The sequence below is a fragment of the Harpia harpyja genome, chromosome 4, assembly GCF_026419915.1.
Source record: "Harpia harpyja isolate bHarHar1 chromosome 4, bHarHar1 primary haplotype, whole genome shotgun sequence".
NCBI lineage: Eukaryota > Metazoa > Chordata > Aves > Accipitriformes > Accipitridae > Harpia > Harpia harpyja.
Genome location: NC_068943.1, coordinates 61,175,325 through 61,192,790, shown reverse-complemented (window position 1 = coordinate 61,192,790; position 17,466 = coordinate 61,175,325). Strand labels below are relative to the sequence as shown.

At 38.8% G+C, this 17,466-nt stretch overlaps 1 protein-coding gene across 5 annotated transcripts in view; it reads right to left on the bottom strand.

Annotated features, from left to right (window-relative positions):
- The window catches only part of LAMA2 (laminin subunit alpha 2), a 385,301-nt gene that overhangs the window by 118,156 nt on the left and 249,679 nt on the right, over positions 1-17,466 (bottom strand). For all 5 annotated transcript variants that reach the window (XM_052784294.1, XM_052784299.1, XM_052784296.1 and 2 more), the window contains exons 20-24: positions 16,548-16,654; positions 12,160-12,340; positions 8,632-8,768; positions 5,883-6,119; positions 2,291-2,434 (exon numbers count right to left, since the gene is read on the bottom strand). In XM_052784294.1, the coding sequence (XP_052640254.1) occupies positions 2,291-2,434; positions 5,883-6,119; positions 8,632-8,768; positions 12,160-12,340; positions 16,548-16,654 (806 nt within the window). The remainder of the gene's footprint in view (positions 1-2,290; positions 2,435-5,882; positions 6,120-8,631; positions 8,769-12,159; positions 12,341-16,547; positions 16,655-17,466) is intronic.

The following is a 17,466-nucleotide window of genomic DNA, read 5'->3' as shown; positions in this document are numbered from 1 at the left end:
TCTAGGTAATTTCATTTCACATCATGAGCAATTTGTCACAAAACAGTCTTACTACTCCTTCAGGTATAAACAGTGATAATAATGACTTCCCCCCAAGCCTTTTGCACCTTGTCCTCATGTTAACAAAGAACGTACTAGCACTCGTTAAAATAGTTTCATCAGCAAGTGATCCCATTAATTTTATTGAAGCGATTTTCACAGTGGTATTTCAGTCTCGGGCCTCTTCTGTTTGGATTGTGAGAAGTGTACCTTAAAAAGAAGCATACTTCTCACCAACACTTATTATGCATCACTGGGGCTGTGGAACACAATGCCTAATCTCCTGGTACTTTTACACAATATTCAAGCTAAGTGTTCTCCGGGTAATATGCAAAGAGTGAGGGCTCAGCGTTTCTGTAACTCTAAATTCAGATTTAATGAAAAATATAAGGATGCTGCTTAGATACTTGTAATTTTCTTAGACTCGTTGAAAGAGTCTCAATAGCATTATATAGAAATCATTATTTTGATCAAAAACTGTAGTAAGAGTCTTAGTAATTCCATGAAGATGAAAGTATCACAGGAAGTGTGTGAACAAATGCAAAGGGCTGGTATCAAAATTGCTTTCTCCCAAAGAGTGAGGAAAACAAAGAAAACAAATGGAGAGTCATACCTCTAAGAGTCATCTCAGCAACAGGCTGTTCACGAGATAGGGATCAGGTAATGAGGAATCAAACCAAGCCCTGTACTGTACTTTAAGCATCTTGGTATTTCCATTTACAGCAGCGTCTATGGACTGATCAGACATGGAAGCATTCCTAACATTGCCAGCCCTAAGTGAGATTTCCTGAGTTCCTATCATAATCATATTTTACTGTTTACTACTTTAGACATCAAGAAAGTGGTCAATGCATTTGAATTTCAGATCAGCCTTGCCTTCTTGTCATATAAGACAGAATTTGCTTGTTTAAACATGTCTAATGCCATTTGCAGCACCTGAGAGTATCTGAAATAGCCACCAGCAGCTGGCAGAACCCAGTCTCACTCAGTTTACAACTCTGAATCAATTCTGAAGTAGATCAGAGTACCAAAAACTAGATGAGATGTGGACGTACACTTGTTTAGATATGAGCATAAATATGAAAAGAAATTAATTAAGAGACACAAAATAACCAGGAGGTTTAAACTACGTTTCTGCTTTGTGCTGCCACAAAGGTCAAAGCACAATTTTCCAGAACTGTTGCTGTCATGGAACTTGATTAAATTTTATAACTTGTCAGCCTTTTACAGCCTTTCATCTCCAGCCTACCAGCATACGATGGGCAAAACTGAAATGACAAAAACTGGGTCACATCATGATAAATCACTTTATCCACTGGGAAGGGAAAGAGGTGCTATTGGACTGAACAATGAAGGAGAGATCGGGTGCTATTCATATTATTTTAACCGAGAGGTATGAACTCTTTAGTAAGAGATCACACCTTGAAGTGATACGCCTCAAGTATCCTTAACCAATTGATGCTTGTGCATGACAAGGCAGGGGCTTTGGATGATTTGTATTAGTCAGACATTCCCTCTATGGTTGACATACTTTCTAGCAGAGATACGACTGACCATACATGGGCACTGAACTAGTCATTTTCCATTAGAAATAGCTCCTCCAGAATGTAACTGAGGAGCTGGCACAACAGCAATGGACAGCAGTGGTCTCAACGTGTGTTTTGCGCTCATTGTACAAATAAATGGAGACATCCAGTCTGCCTTATTCGTCAGTCTAGCATAGGTCTCAAGGCCCTCTTCCACAAAAAGGTGGAGAGCTCTTTATTTGCTCTGATGGATTATACCTTCCCATTCTTGGATTTAAATGGAGCTTCAACAAGCTCTTTTTAACCAACAATTAAAATAAACAGATTAATTGAACCATGGGAAATCTATGCTGGACAACAAGCATCTGTGACCCTTGAATACACCTGGGTAAACTGTGTATTATATACCAGAGATTATATTACAATGTACTGAACTGTATAATTTCCCCACATGACTAGCTTGCCCTTTCCTGGGTTTTAATAGCTTTACTTTGGCTTGACATCAGCTATCCTATCACTGGTTTTCTTACCTGCTTATTTACTTTTAATGCCTTGACTCTGATTGTCTAATGGAACATACCGCTCTCTCCGCTTCTCGAAGTATAGAGAGGAAAATGATTGCTTAAATGTTTGGCCATTTTCTAGCTACCTCTCAGTACCTGACTAAAAGATGCCAGCAGGAAACAACATTATCGCATTACATGGCTTAGCAGTTTCCTACTCACCCACATGCGAATCAGCCCCCTTGCCTCACTGCACTGTGTAGTCAGGCCAAAGCAATAGCAACTGCTGCAGCCAAGTAGGTTTCTGGCAGAGAGACCAAATGTACCAGACTTGCACCTGTCACAGTGGACACCTTCCACATTAACCTGGAAGACAGAGAACATTAAAAAAAAAAAAAAAAAAAGTCAAGCTTTATTTTGAGGTAGTAATAAGAAAAGGAAAATCATACAGTAATGATAATAACAGGGTACAGAAAGAAATAATAATAAGTGTAAGGAAATATTCAAGGAACTTTCCAGCTTCTTATCACATATGTATGCAAACATATACAATTAATGTAATTGAGGCATTTGCATTTGTATCCACTGAGTAGCTCTGAGCAATGGATGCTGGCTTCAGACTGACAGTTGTAAGCACAGAAAAATCAAACAGCACTTTGGGCATGACATGCTCAATAACTGATTGATAAGATAAGAAAAAATATGTCCTTCTGAAATTGCCAGGGTTAATCAAGCCTTTTGTTTAATAGGAATTAGCTTTGACAAGTTAGAATGTTTAAAGTACAGTACATGTTCTTGCTGAGAAACATATTTTAATGGAAATATTGTAGAGAAAAGCTTTCCCCTCTTTGTGATTGTTTTCCACATCATTGAACAGCATTAACAAAGCTGAAATGTTTCACTTTTGTAATGTCAATGCTTTTATTTTCATTTTTCAATTAGTCCAAATAAAAAGCTATACCAGATAGGGCCAGATACACAATAATTTATGCACAGCCTTTTAAAACCATTTTCATACTAAGACGAAGATATTTAAAAAAAAAAAAATCAACAATATGAAAGCACTGGTTGGCTCCCCCCCCCCCCTTTTTTTTTCCTCTTGAGAATAATGTGAAGAAGCCAATCTAAAAAACAAATTCAACTTTCCAAAGCTCATACAGGAAACCAACATCATCCCTGAGGATTTGCCATTTTTAACCCTCATTTCCACATGTAACTCTATCAGCAAATGTGCCTACACTCTATTTAGCTTAGATTTTGCTGCTTTTTGTCAGGGCTGACAAAGGGGCTCCTGAGCCCTTGAAAGCTCATTTCTGCAGCTATACCAGCAGGTTTAAATGGGAACAATTACCATTTTATAAAAATCTAGCTTCTTAAATATATAACTCTTTCAAAAAAGTTACACAAAAGGTTAACCAACCCTAGATTTAAATTCAACTGTAGATTTATATTCTGGAAAAAAAAAAAATCTGCTGACTTAATTCAGTAGTACTTGTCCATTTTCTGTCATAAATCGTGACTTTTACTTGCTTTGCATTTTGTTTCATGTCAGTTGCAGTTTCTTATCATTAATCATCAGCTAAATATATACTGTTAATTTGCACTCACAGAAACACAGAAGTAACTATATCAGCCTTAAAAGAATCAACAAAGAAACATTTCTATTTAAAAACACCATAAACCCCCATTCTTTCTGCTTAGTGCTTACAAGAAAGACACTGACATACTGGACCTAATCCAGAAAAGGGGCACCAAGATGGTTACAGGGGTTGGAGCACATCATGTATCAGGAGAGGCTGAAAGAATTGAGATACTTCTATTTTTCCATTTCAGAGTATGACATAGGACAAATAACGCTGAATTTTACTCAGATCGTCCATGTGATCAACTCACTTCAGTTTTCTTACGGTCTCACCATCAAATGAATCAGTATTTGTGAAATAGAACATGATGTTTTCTGTTCAAATATACCAGAAAAATGGGAGCGTGGTCAAGCAGTTTGCATAAAGAGGTTGTGAAATCCCCATCCTTGGAAGTACTGCCTCAGCAATGTCTTTCAAACAAGGCACTGGAGTAGATGACCTCCATAGGTCCCTTCCAATCTAATTTGTTCTACAGTTCCTCCATTGAGTCTATCCTTTAAAGGCAGAATGAAATTACTGGTGCCCATTTATCAAAAGAATTATCTGGCAATTCAATCACTTAAATTCATCCTTTCATTTACTAGCTCTTTCTGTCAATACAGTCCCTAAAGAAGAAGAATGAATCAAAAATCACAGAAGGAATCTCTAGAGGTCACTTCTAAAAACCTCCTCCTTGAAGCAGGACTATCACCAATACTAGATCAGGTTACCCACGCCTCTTTCTAGCCAATTCTTGAAAACCTCCAAGAATAGGGATTTCACAACCTTTCTGGATAATCTGTTCCAGTGCTGCATAATCCTCCTAGTGTTTTTTTTACCTAATGTCCAACCCAAAATTCCCAAGCTGCCATTTACAGCTGTTGTCCTTTGTCACATCTTTTGTTACTATCAGAAAGGACTTGACTCCATCAACTACTCTTTGAAGTGGCTATAGGCTGCAATTGCATTTTCTCTTAGCCTCTGTTTTTTGCAGACTAGAAGAGTCCAGCTCTCTCAGTATATCCTTACAGATCATCTGCTCTAAGTCTCTTTGTAGCCTTTCTCTGGATCTTCTCCAGTTTCTCAACAACACTCTTGAATCAGGTCCTAAACTGGACACCACTTCCAAGTGCAGTCTTACCAGCACTGAGTAAAGGGGGATAAAGATTTTCCTCTGCTGGTCATGCTCTTCGTGACGTCCTACTTTGCAGCTACATTGGCCAGTACGATCAACACATCCAGCTCAGTAGGCAGTCTGACTTACTTACAATGAGAGTATGTGGTTGGCTTATATTCAGTTTGCCATTCCCCAAAGCCCGTATGTGCTTTTCAGCAGGATTACCACTCAGCCTTTTTCCTCCCAAACTGTGCTGATTCGTGAGGTTACTCCACTCCAGTTCATGACCTTTCTATTTTCCCAATCATCAAGCTTTTCAAGGATCCTCTAGATTGTAGTTCTACTGTTCAGCATGTCAACCTCTACCTCCTCCAAATCAGCAATATTCTCAAATCTGCTGATGGTGAATTCTGTTATCTGTGTCACTGATGAAGTATTGGCTCTGGGGTACTCTGCTTGCTAGCTACCAACTGCATGTCAAACCACCAATTATTGCCCTTTAAGCCCAGCAATCCAGCCAATTTTCAAACCATGTAAGTGTGCTGTTCTTCCAAGAACAATTCCAAATAAGAATGCTGTGGGTGATGATGCCGAAAGTCTTTGCTTTAGTGATCCCGAATTGGATGCACTCAGAAGAACAGATACTACTGCAGTGAATTCTACTCATAAAGTGATCAGTATTGACTTCCTCTAAGTCAATGTATTATAAAGAACTAGCACTGTGGCATACTGTTATTACTGATGTGTTTGCTTTTAATTTGCCGAATATCTGAACAAGAATTGTATTGAATAGGGTTAAAATGGCAACAGCTGTGTAAAAACAGGAAGAAATACAGTGAGAAGAGAGCCTAAGAGGATGCTATCCTGGCAACTGTTAGTGTGTGAAAAAGCAGCTGATAAACACTTAAGTCTTTCTTTATGTTAGGCTCCTCCCACAGCAGTTAGCAAGTGCACCATGAAAACCAACGAGATTTGTCTGCATGTATTGTTGGAACAAGCAAGTACAAATATCAACGAATTTTGGAATAAACTTCTCAGAAGCTATAAAATCAGCTTACAACCTTCACTGTCCTACCTTGCAGCTGCATTGGCCAGTATGATCAATGCATGAGCACTTCGCCAACTCTGTATCACAGCTCTGTGGATCAGTCCCTGCCAGGAAGCACTGACAAGCAACACACTGTGGATAATTCCAGTAACCCAACCTGCACTCAGCGCATTTATCCCCAGAGAATTCAGGGCGGCAGAAGCAACAGCCTGTATTTAAGTCACACTGAGAACTTAGGGCTCCAACGAGGCTGCAGTCACAGGGCTAAAAAGGAGAGAAACAAGGAGAAAATTGCAATTGTGCTTCTGAAAAAAAAAACAAACCCAAACCAAACTAACTCCCAACAAAAAAGCAACACACCTCTTTCAAGTATCTATAAATAAAGTGCAGCAGTGAATTTCCACTGTCTGAAGGTAACATATCTGAATTATAAGGCTAGGCATTTATCTTTATTCAACAAGCATCAAGCAATTACACTAAATACATTTACAACAATGTTTTCTTTTTGAACAGACACTACTTATCACTGATAAGTTAGGCAGTGAAATCAAATAAATCTAAAAGGTCAAGGACACTGGGATACTTTGTGGACAAAATTAACTTGAAAACTGTAAGTGCCCTCTAAAAAGTGCTTTCTGTGTAAATCCTCTGCAGGGCATGTTCAGACCACTTTGCTAAAACTGGAATTGCTCAGGGGCAGTGGTCCCAGTGGAATCTAGTTCAATGTTTATTACTCATTCATCAGACAGGTAACTATCTTCTTTGTACAAACAGGACTCTTAGATGACAGTAATTTACACGGTAAGGGATAGAGATTTAGTCATGTGGTGTACTGGGAAGTAAACTTGCTCATAGAATGAGACTTGCGCAGGCAGGTAAGGATAGAAATAGATGATTTGCCAGGGGGTCCAGATATTGAATACAGAAGTAAGTAGCAGGGAAAGCTGCAGGCTTCCAAAGAACAGAAGAATCCCTCAGTGCTATTACTGTGACTGTACTGCAAAGTTAGCACAGGACATTTGCTGTGATCACTGGTGTGACCAGAATCTCATATGGAGAAGTTCAGCTTGCAGAAGCAAACTCGGTGCCAGTAGTACAGGTTACCACAGTAACTGATATGGACAGACTTACTAAAATTAAGGACACAAAGCTGAAAAGGGGAGGAGGAAAATGTGGATTCAGTTTCTAAGCAAAACTGTTTGTTACATGAATACTTACAGCACCTTTCTTCTGATCTGAAAAGACCATTTATAAAGAAGGTGATTATATGCAGGAAACATTCAAATTCAGTCTTGACTGAATGCCAGAGAAACTATTTAACTACTGGTTAAATGTTAGACTGCTAGACTACTACCTAACCTAAGAAATAAAACCTTCTGACAGAAAGAACCTTATTCTACAAGATACATTTGAACATAAAGCTTAGAAAGCAAATTGTTCACTGTACACTGAAATAGCTTGGAGTGCAATATCAAAACCTAAATTACAATCAGATGTTATGTTTGTTTTGCGAGCAAGCAGTTTTATGCAATGCTCTCTATCCCCCTGAGTTACAACAGCCCTGGAAATCTACTACAAAGAGTGTGAGCAGGAGATTCACATCTCACTTTGCAGAAATTAGCTGCAACATACTGAAAGAGATGTGGGCTGATAGATCATTATTAATTTAGATGGTGCCATGGAACTGTCATACTAATGCATTCACATAAAAGACAATCAGAGAATATACTCCAGAGCTCAAACAGAGGTCTTCAACCTCATTAGGCTGGTTTCAGAAGCCAAGAGTCTATATCACAGCAGCACAGCAGAGCTTTCACAAGAGGAGTTTTCCATACATACAAAAAAGAAATCATTCTCGATAATTAGTTTGCAGCCTGAGCCACATGACAAACAGCCTTTTAAGAAAGAGCATTAATGGTGTATGACCATGTTCAGATAAGACACAGATCTTTGGAGTAATTGCAGCAGTACTATAAATCCCTTATCATCAGTGAGATCCCTTATCATCAATGAGAACAGCAGAGAGGAGAAGCCATTTGAACTTTGCACAATATTCACTGTCACCAGTTTTCAACTTCAACTGAATATTGCTCCCCTTAAGAGTAGGGCATTAACAACAGCTTTCATGGACTCTTTGACACACTACCGTTGTTTTTCTATTTCTTCTTCTTTCTTCCCTTCCCTTCCGACTTTTTTTCTAACTCTGCGTCAAACGTTGGAATAAGAATGATTTAAAGGCTAATGAGAAGGTTTATTTCCCCTTTAAGAACATAAGAAGAAAGTGCATTTTACAGTTAAGGTTGCTGTTACTTTTCTTTTTTCTTCACTGTCTTTTAAGCACAAGTTGAAGCCCTTCTCAAGCAAACTTCAAGTACAAATTCCCAGTGGTATCACAATTAGGGCCAAAGTAAATTTGTTCTGCAAAGGCACTGTCAATTACCTGTAACTATACATCTATATACATTGTACAATACTGTGGTAATCTCAATCACATTAAACACAGCTATAATAAAAGAAACCAGGCTCAAGTGGGACACTGCCTCAGCATGACAGCCGTATAAAGAGGGTGTTTGGTGTTACAGGCTGCATACCTGAGACAGAGGGTCTGTAGTGCTCAGTAACAGATTGCCAACACTTACACCACAGTGACACCAAAACTCACAATACAGAGACAAACCATGATTTACAAACCTAAAATTGTGTTCCAGCTACAAATTCCTGTATTTACCCCATGGGAAAGAGGCAACACACAGAGAGAAAATAGAGATCCACTCACCTTGCAGCCACTGACAATGTCATGGCCCCAGTAGTTGGGTGCACATTTGTCACACATCTCTCCAACAGTATTGGGAGGGCAGATACAGTGGCCACTGATGGGATCGCAGTTATCACCAAAACGCGAACACTCACAGGCTTCATGGGAGACAGAAAAAAATAAAGCAGAGGAAAAGTTACCCCTTTATGTGACACTTGGAGAGCAGACCCTAACAGGGTTTTAAGATCATTCCACCAAAACCTTTACCACACAGTGAACTCTCAGTTATCTGTGGACACAGTAGAGCAGGAAAGGTAGGGTAAACACAGAGAAACCAAAGCGAATGCAACACAGGTTAACTGAGGTTGAAGTAACTGCAATGAGGACAGAATGGGAAAAATAAAGGCACCGACTGCAGAAGTGCAGAGATTTCTGAGATGGTGCACTCACGTGACATAGCTGTGGGAGTATCGTTGTACAATTTCTGGGCCCATGCTATCTCCTGCAAGAAGCCACCTGACTGCCTCTGAGCCCTCTATGCAGGGAACCTGCAGTGGATTTAACCTCTTCTACCGATCTGAGCCAATGTCCTTGAATTTCTGCTGCTGTAAACAGACTTTTCTTAAAGCACAAAAAAAGGTGTTTCAGTTTCTTTTTCCCATTCTACTGCTTTTTTTCCAGATTACATGTATTCTGCCTTGGGAGGACATCAATAATGTGCCTCTTCACAGGAAACCGGGATTCTTTGCAGATTTTATTCAACTAAAAATACTTTGGGTTTGGAAGTGGTTCCAAAAGTGGTCTTTATCCTTAAAGAATTATTAAGTGAACAACTCATTGGTGGCAAATGCAGATTCAAGGTATGTAAGTGGTAAGTAGTTATGGGGCACAAGACACCTAATTGCTTGGAGAAGCAGAACTGGTGCATAGTTATTTTCATACCCACCGTCAACATCACCCCTGAGGTCAGAGCAAAAGCATCCTAAGCAAACTATGACTCTCTGAGTGATAATCTGTTCCTTGGAGTGTTTATAGGGCAGTGTAACATAATGTTCATTACCGAGGGCTGTATTTATGTTCATTGCCTTTACTGTAGGAAATACTTCAATGGAGAGTAGAACTAGAAAATAAGAGATGTGCAAGGATAGAACTCATATATATAGTTCAAATAAGAAGTGACCTTTATTTTTCCCTGTCAATGCTTTCAAAATAAGGTAACTGATGGAAAGAAGATAGTAAGTTTTGCCTCCACCATGCCAGGAACAAGACTTTTTGCATGTGACAAAATCTTTTGACACACTGTGGCTGGAAGATGTTTCAGAATACATCTCTCATTGGGAGACTGAGGCTTTCGGATGTGACGGCTCTTCTGTGGGCTTCCAGTTCTTACACAAAATTGGTTCAAAGGCATGGAAAGGAAGAAAGTGATACACCAATATTTTCTGCATTTTTACTTTTACCATCATTAAAAAGAATATCGAAAAAATATAACACATTTGTTGCAAGCAATAGTGAAATAGAAATCTCTTTTGTATCTTTGCTGCTAGAATGTCAACGCTAACTGATAGTGCTTTAGGGCTTTTTTTTTTTAGGCTTTATGGTTTTTATTGCACAAGAAAAAAATATCAAATTATATTCCTTTTGGATAAATGCTAGATAAAAGAGGTCCAATATTTTATTTGATACTTAACTGTCACTATGGAATTCATTTTTGTGCACTTTCTTCCTAGCACAATTTGATACACTTTTATTAAATTTCTGATTTTCTCTGTGATTCATAATTTAATTCCCTTTTTTTGTCATTTGAAGGAATACATGAAAAGCGTACTAAAAATAAGGGGGGAAAACCCAGCATTTTGAAAACAGCATTCCTCTCCATCTGTTGTATTAACTTTGGAACTTCTAAAAATCTGAATTTTCTGAACATTTTTAGCTGTTGCAGTTATATAAAATATTTGATGACCACAGGCAGATGAATTTCTATTTAAAATATTGTTTAGATTTGCACTACTTTCCCATTTCAACACTGTTCCTTAAACTGTCATTTTGAGTTTGCCAAGACAGCAGTTAACCCTCTCATTTTCCTTCGCCAACTGTATGAAATTAACAACATTTTGTAGTATTTCACAATAATGATGTGCTTTTAAACTGTGAAATGTTAGAATAAGAGACTAATCACGAAGATAAACTATAGCGTTTTTTTCCCCTCTGTATACGTGTTAAGGGCTTTAGGACTATGGTTTATTTCAAGCTCTCTCATCAGTGAGCCTGTGAACCAATCCTTCCCTTTTCCAAAGTACCAACGTGTTTGCACTTTTCAAGGCAGTAAACGTTTTCTGAGCCCTTCCTTCCCATGGGAGACAATAGCATAGAGTAATGTTTTCAAATATATCTATAATCCAGCTTGGCTCAAGGTTTATCAACACTACAGGTGAAATTGAATTTTGCTGCACAGATGTGGGTCTTGAGGCCTCGATGCTCCTTCCATAAAAAAAGGGAGTAAAAAAAGGCAGAGAGCTAGGCTTGCTGCTTCTGCTGCCATTCCGGATGAAAAGGAGGAAGAATAGGATACTGGGCATGGTGATTTCCACTTCTGGAAAGAATACAGTTTATGCCTGAAGAATAATAGCAGCAATACCCTTGGCTTTATAGCACTCTGCCATCAGTAAAGAATGCTGCAGAGCCATTGCCGTTCTGGCGTCCCAGCAGCCAGCCACACTAGACAACTATGTCTGGTGTGATCACATCTCAATGAGTCTATGAGACTTTAAAAATACAGTTCTATTAGCAAAGATGGATATTTCCTTGTGAAGAGACCTATCAGTTAGATTCTTTTCGATGTAGCAGTCTGTACTGCTTTAAAGACAGGAAACATTCATTTCAGTGTTTGACCTAATGTCCAAAAGGACAAACATAAATGTAAAGAAGTGGCTGGATATATTTATGTCTGATGCTAGAGTTTCAGCATCTGGAAAAGCATACTCTTCATGTGTTTACACAAGGGACATAGTCAAGAATTTTATCTGAAGATTTTGTTGTACACAAAAAGTATACAAGCAAGACCCTAAAAATTACTGTACAGAAATTTCATAAAAAAGGACCAACCATGTAAGGACAGTGAAAAGGTTTGAGATAAAACTAGAAGCAAATGGATTTTTTTTTTTTTTCCATTCACATCCCTTCAAGCTGATGTGCTTTGGCGAGCACCTTAATCAGCCTTCTATGATACTGTTACCATAACCAAATTATAGGAACTTCATAGAAACTTTTTTGGCAGAAAGTACTTGGAGAAAAGGACATTCCCATTCCTTCTAAACTTGGGAGATTAGCCATAAACTGACCTTAAAATAGCAGGAATTGCTTGGGTCTTTTGTTCTTGCCAATCACCATCCTTGCCAATTGACTGATTTACAGGGCTGTCTATGAAAACAGCTACCTGTCAGGAAAATTTGTTAGGCAATCCAAAACCAGCCAAACTAGAATCTTAGTAATAAATAAACAAACAAACAAATAAATAAATCTGCAATTGGCTGCTAAGAATTCACATACATGTACAGCCTCCTTCTTCAAAGTTGTAAAATCCATGAGCACAGCGGTCACACTTCTTTCCTGTCACTGCAGGCTGGCAATAACACTGTCCATCTCCATCGCAGTCGAAGGACTTGGAACCAAAAGAGTTGCAGTTGCAGGGAACACATCCTCTTGAAGACTGTAAGCCAAATGTTTCAGGCTGCCACAGAGAGAGGAAGAGAAATTAGTACATGGAATGATTACCAGGAGAAAAGAGGAAAAGCTGAAAGTGTAGGGAGATCAGGGTGGTTCTTAACTCTTCATCACTGAAATACTACTCTTAACACTTTGAACTGTAGTGGTAAAACACTGGGGCAAGGGCAAGAAATACCCTACACAGCTGAAAATGAGTAAAGATTTCAGAATGTTACCTGATGTTATAACTAATGTTCTCCAGTGTAACACATTTCCTATGAGGTTGTTTCCATAAGTACAATTCCCACAAGAAATTGAATGTATGTCAGCGCCATATACATATCCCATGTCTGGGATGTAAGATTATGTCAGGCAGAGTTTGATGCTAAGAGAGTGAATTCAAATTCTTAGGTACGAATGGAGATTGATTCAACCGGAAAGTCTCTGAACAACTAGATTTCATCTCCTCTGACCAGAGGCAATGCCTGTATACAGTGTTCTGTAACTCGAGGGCATTTCTTTTGAATGATATTTAAGAATAACTTTAGAAGAACATAGATCTAATGTATTTGTGTACATTACAAGCAAATAATGGGAATTATCTATTTTTAAGATAAAAACTCTGTCTTTGGGTTAGGTCTAAGACTAAGATAGAAGTAATCAATGAGCCTCTGTTTCTCTTCTGTTTTCATTCTTCACTTTCTTTTTTGCACTGAGTACTGTAAAGTTCCTACAGAACCAGAATAGATGTTATCAACTATAGTAATAAATTTCCTCCTTAACTCCACTAGTGGAGAGCAAAAAGTATATTTGTAAAGAAGGGAAGACATGCTCATTTGTATACTGTAATATGGAGTTCTGCGTGAAGCTTTTAACCAACAGACCCCATGGGTTTCACTGCACCGGCTAACAGAGGAGCAAACTAGGAGCAAACTATACTTGATAATCAAATCCTGAATTCAGTCTCGAGCTAGAGTGACTTAAAATGGGAGTCCTTTTCTACCTTTTATCAGGTATGATGATTTTCAGAGAATATTGAAATCCAAAACATATTACTAACTTCACTTGAAATTGATATTACAACATTTAATAGTAAAAATCTACCAAAGACTTCACTAGGAAAGCAAAATGTTAAAAATGAGATATTAAAAAGATCACTGCTAATGAATATAAATGGAACAAAGTGGAAAGTATTTACTTTTACAATGTACTACTGTGTGACCCAAACATGTGGTGTTAGATTTTTACCTAGTATACATCAGTACAGATTTTTCAAGTCAGTGGAGCTGCACTGACTTACATTTTACATGGATTTGTTCCACAGTGGAACCTCTAACCTCCTGTGTAGGTGAATTCCCAGAGAATTCAGCAGATTTCCATGTAAAAGTCCTGAAATCTGATCTCTGAGGTTAATATTGAAGTTCCACGTTTCCACAGAGAATCTGCTGATAGGTATCAGAATACAGGACTACATCGACAGTCAGAATTTGGCCTGAAGAATCATATATACCTAAGCAAAAGCTTGATTATACATATAATAAAGAATTACACTGATTTTCATTTACAAATTCTATATCAAAATGTTTCGCCAATTACATACTTCTATATGACAAAACATGGTGTATCAGAAAGAAAGAAATACTCAAACTCATATAACTAAACTCCAAGGTTCAATTAAATATACCAACTATCTCTAAAGGTTTCATTTCCACAGTAAGAAACACACACAAATGTGCATATGGAAAAATCTCAGGATAGACATTCAGATTAATGCAGTGAAGTAACCAATGCGCAGCATGCATCTCAGTTCTCAGTAGAAAGTTTGATAGGATCTAATAAATTCTGTTTATAAGGGTGAAAGCCAGAAAAAGTCTGATACACTAGCACTCCACACTGCGTGAAGGAAGAAAAGATCACTAGCATGCTGGGTTGTATTCTGTGAAGAGCTCTGCACAAAGACATTTTGATCAGTCATGCAAACCCCCAAGATGAACCCCCAAGTTAAGCCCTCAGCAAAGCTTGTTTACACATAGAAATTCTAAGAACCATATTTACTGAATAAGAGGTAAGATTGTGGATGACAATGAGGAAATAGGATGAATTTTCTGAATATGTTATTGTGTCCCTGTATCAGTGTATGTCAAGTGTTTGTGTGGGCACTGCAGTGATGTAATACACGTTAAATGGGTAAAAGCTCATGTTCTCCAAGGGAATCCACAGGAGCGAATATGGCATGAGTCCTGGCGGCTAGCTGAGGAGGAAAAACACTGCCAGGTATTTTTCAAACAGGCTGTGATAAGTGTGGAGGTCTTGAGCTGCAGGGAAAAAACCAACATCCCTAAAACACTGCTCTGTTAGAAGCAGTTGCATCATAATTACTTCATTTTAGGAAATAAGTTGCTTTGTTGGTATGTGATAAACAACGAACACTTCTGTCATTCTGGGCATTATATTCAAATAATGGGTACTTCACCCGGTTAAAAACGGCTCAGATAACTGGCCATATTCACTAATGAGCACTCTTAACACCAGTTATGTTTGATACTTTAAGATCAGATCTTAACGCTTTGTCTGTGGGGTTGATCCTTCTCACAAACTCCTTAAGCTTTTGGCTCTTGAATTGTTAGAGAAGGAAGTCTTATCCTGCTGAAGGCCATGACAATCCCACTGATTCCAATGATGTATGTACAGCACCCATACATTTTGTGCATACCGCTGTTGATGGTGCTGCTTTTGGACTTATTCTGGTATTTGACTTCTGGCCTATGTTTTCATTTGCACTATGAGAAGCACTAGGAGTGGGGAAGTATCCTAAAAGGCTGCTTGTCTTCTGAGCCTGTCTGTTTCTTGATAATTTCGTACATTGTAGCACAGCTATTTAAAATAAAATTAAAAAAAAGCTGTGGGAGCTCCAAACACAAGCGAATAAGAGATTTCAGCCCATGCAATGCACACAGTTTCTGATTACCGGAGCAGCAGGCCGATAAGCACCCCGTGGGCACCCACTGCCACTGCTGATGCCCCATCTCCGAGGGGGGACTCGGATCTGCTGACTGCTTCGTGCACTTTCTTTCAATTTAGGCACCTGTCTGCTGATTTCACAGCGTCTGCCCATGAATCCTGATTTGCAGATACATCTTCCTGACATATCACATTGCAGTGACATGGATCCTAAAGCGCTGCAGCCACAGGGTATACAAAACAGTTTTTCTGGGGCCCAGAAGTAGCTGGGCTTTAAGAATGAAAAGTAAACACTGTTAGAAAGTGAAGATAATGAAACTACACCACATAAAAGAGTACAGAAATAAAGACAGTAGTAAACACAGTAGTAAACAAAGATTAATTCCAATCAATCACCAATACTGTATTAACAAGCTTGAGATATTTGCTGTGTATGTTATGCAATCTGTGCAAACTCCATTGATACCAATGATTTTTCTTTGAACGGACTTTTTAAATAACTGTTGAAATTAGAGCACAAGCAAACCACTTCAGAAATTATGCAGTTTTAAAGGGTGAAAATTATCCTTCTGATTTCTGCAGAATTATTTACGTGCTTTGTTACACACACGTGGAGGTGTTCTGAGGACACAGGTCTAACCTGGAAGTCCTCATGCTGAAATAGGGAAATGTGCAGCCAGCTATAACATATTCCTTAGCAGCCTGCAGACAACTCTGTGAAAGTTTATGAAACACTGGTTTTTGCAGTGCTTTATGAGACAACAAAACAATGTCAAGGCAAAAGACACTTTCGCCAAAAAAGAATACATTATTTGGACAATATAAGAAGAAACCCTAAGAAAAAAACAAAAAAGCAGAACATTCACAGCAGAAGTAAACTAGCATCCTGCTTTTTTTGAAAATCAGATACTATCAGACATTTTGCAACCTTCTTCATAGAGGGATTATCCCCCAGAGCTGCAATATTTTTTAATTGATTTATTTATATCAAACATTCAGAATATAAAGTGTATATGCCATATATAAAAATGTACTTATATGTACAGTGAGGTTTAAAATATATTCATTGCACGCAAGTGCAATGTTCTGTGTTTTGTTCCAGAAAAACATTTAAAAACCAGCCATTTTACCTTTCTGTACATAAGAACAACCCATATATGTTCTTTAAGTGAAACACGAATAAAAAAGAAAGACTATCCAAAGCCAAACGATTCTTAGTTATGGCAGACAGGGAAGAAAGCTGAAAGGAAACACGGTTTCTTGTCACTCACCTTGCAGATGTCACACCGGCGCCCGATCACATTGGCTTTACACTCGCACTGGCCTGTCCGAGAGTCACAGATCTCTGAGACAGAGCCATTGATGTGACAGTGACAGGCTGCAGAGGAAGAAGAAGGAGCTGTTAATGTGTTTCCTGAAGCTAAATTTAATAGCCAAATGTTTGCAGCACAGCTTTTGCCACCCTGAGAAATCCAGGAAGGTAGGCCTGAGTAAAGCAGGAAGGTGTCCTGCTCCCATACGGTGACAACACACATTAACCTACCCATATTAATGTGGAATTTTGCTCCAAATCATTGCAGTTAGAAATTTTGCCTCAAGTTCATAAACAACTTGTTTTATATGCTCCTCTCAGATCAAACCAGGATGTTTAGGTCACATTACTGAGTACGTGCCCCAAAACTTGGGAGTGGGCAGGGCGGCACTGAGAGAAAAAAAAAAAAGGGGTACAGACGCTTACACAGGGTATGTATGGGATGTAGCTATGGCAGGTGGGAGAGTTACTGCTCCACATACTGGTCCTGCTGCCCTAGAGACCAGTCCCTGTTGATGTAGAAGGCAGGAAATGTGGGCAGGCTGAGGACCCAGAGCAAGGCTACCTCCAGGGGCCTCGCTACAGGGACAGTAACCTCCTCAGTCCCCCAAGAGCTCCTCCTCACAGGCAGCACCCTGGAGTACAGCTGAAAAAGAGACCAAGGATTATCTGCTACCGTGACTCTCTGGGACCTCTGTCTCAGCAACAGCATCACAGTTCCCAGAGGAAACGTAACCCAACTGACCAGCCTAACTCATCATAATGTTCTTTTAAGGATTTAAAATGGCAATGAAAAGGAGCTGCTATTTCTTGAGGAAAGTAACAATGCTTCTGGCTTCTAAATTCTTATATTTTAGGAGAAGAGAAATTTGGGGGAT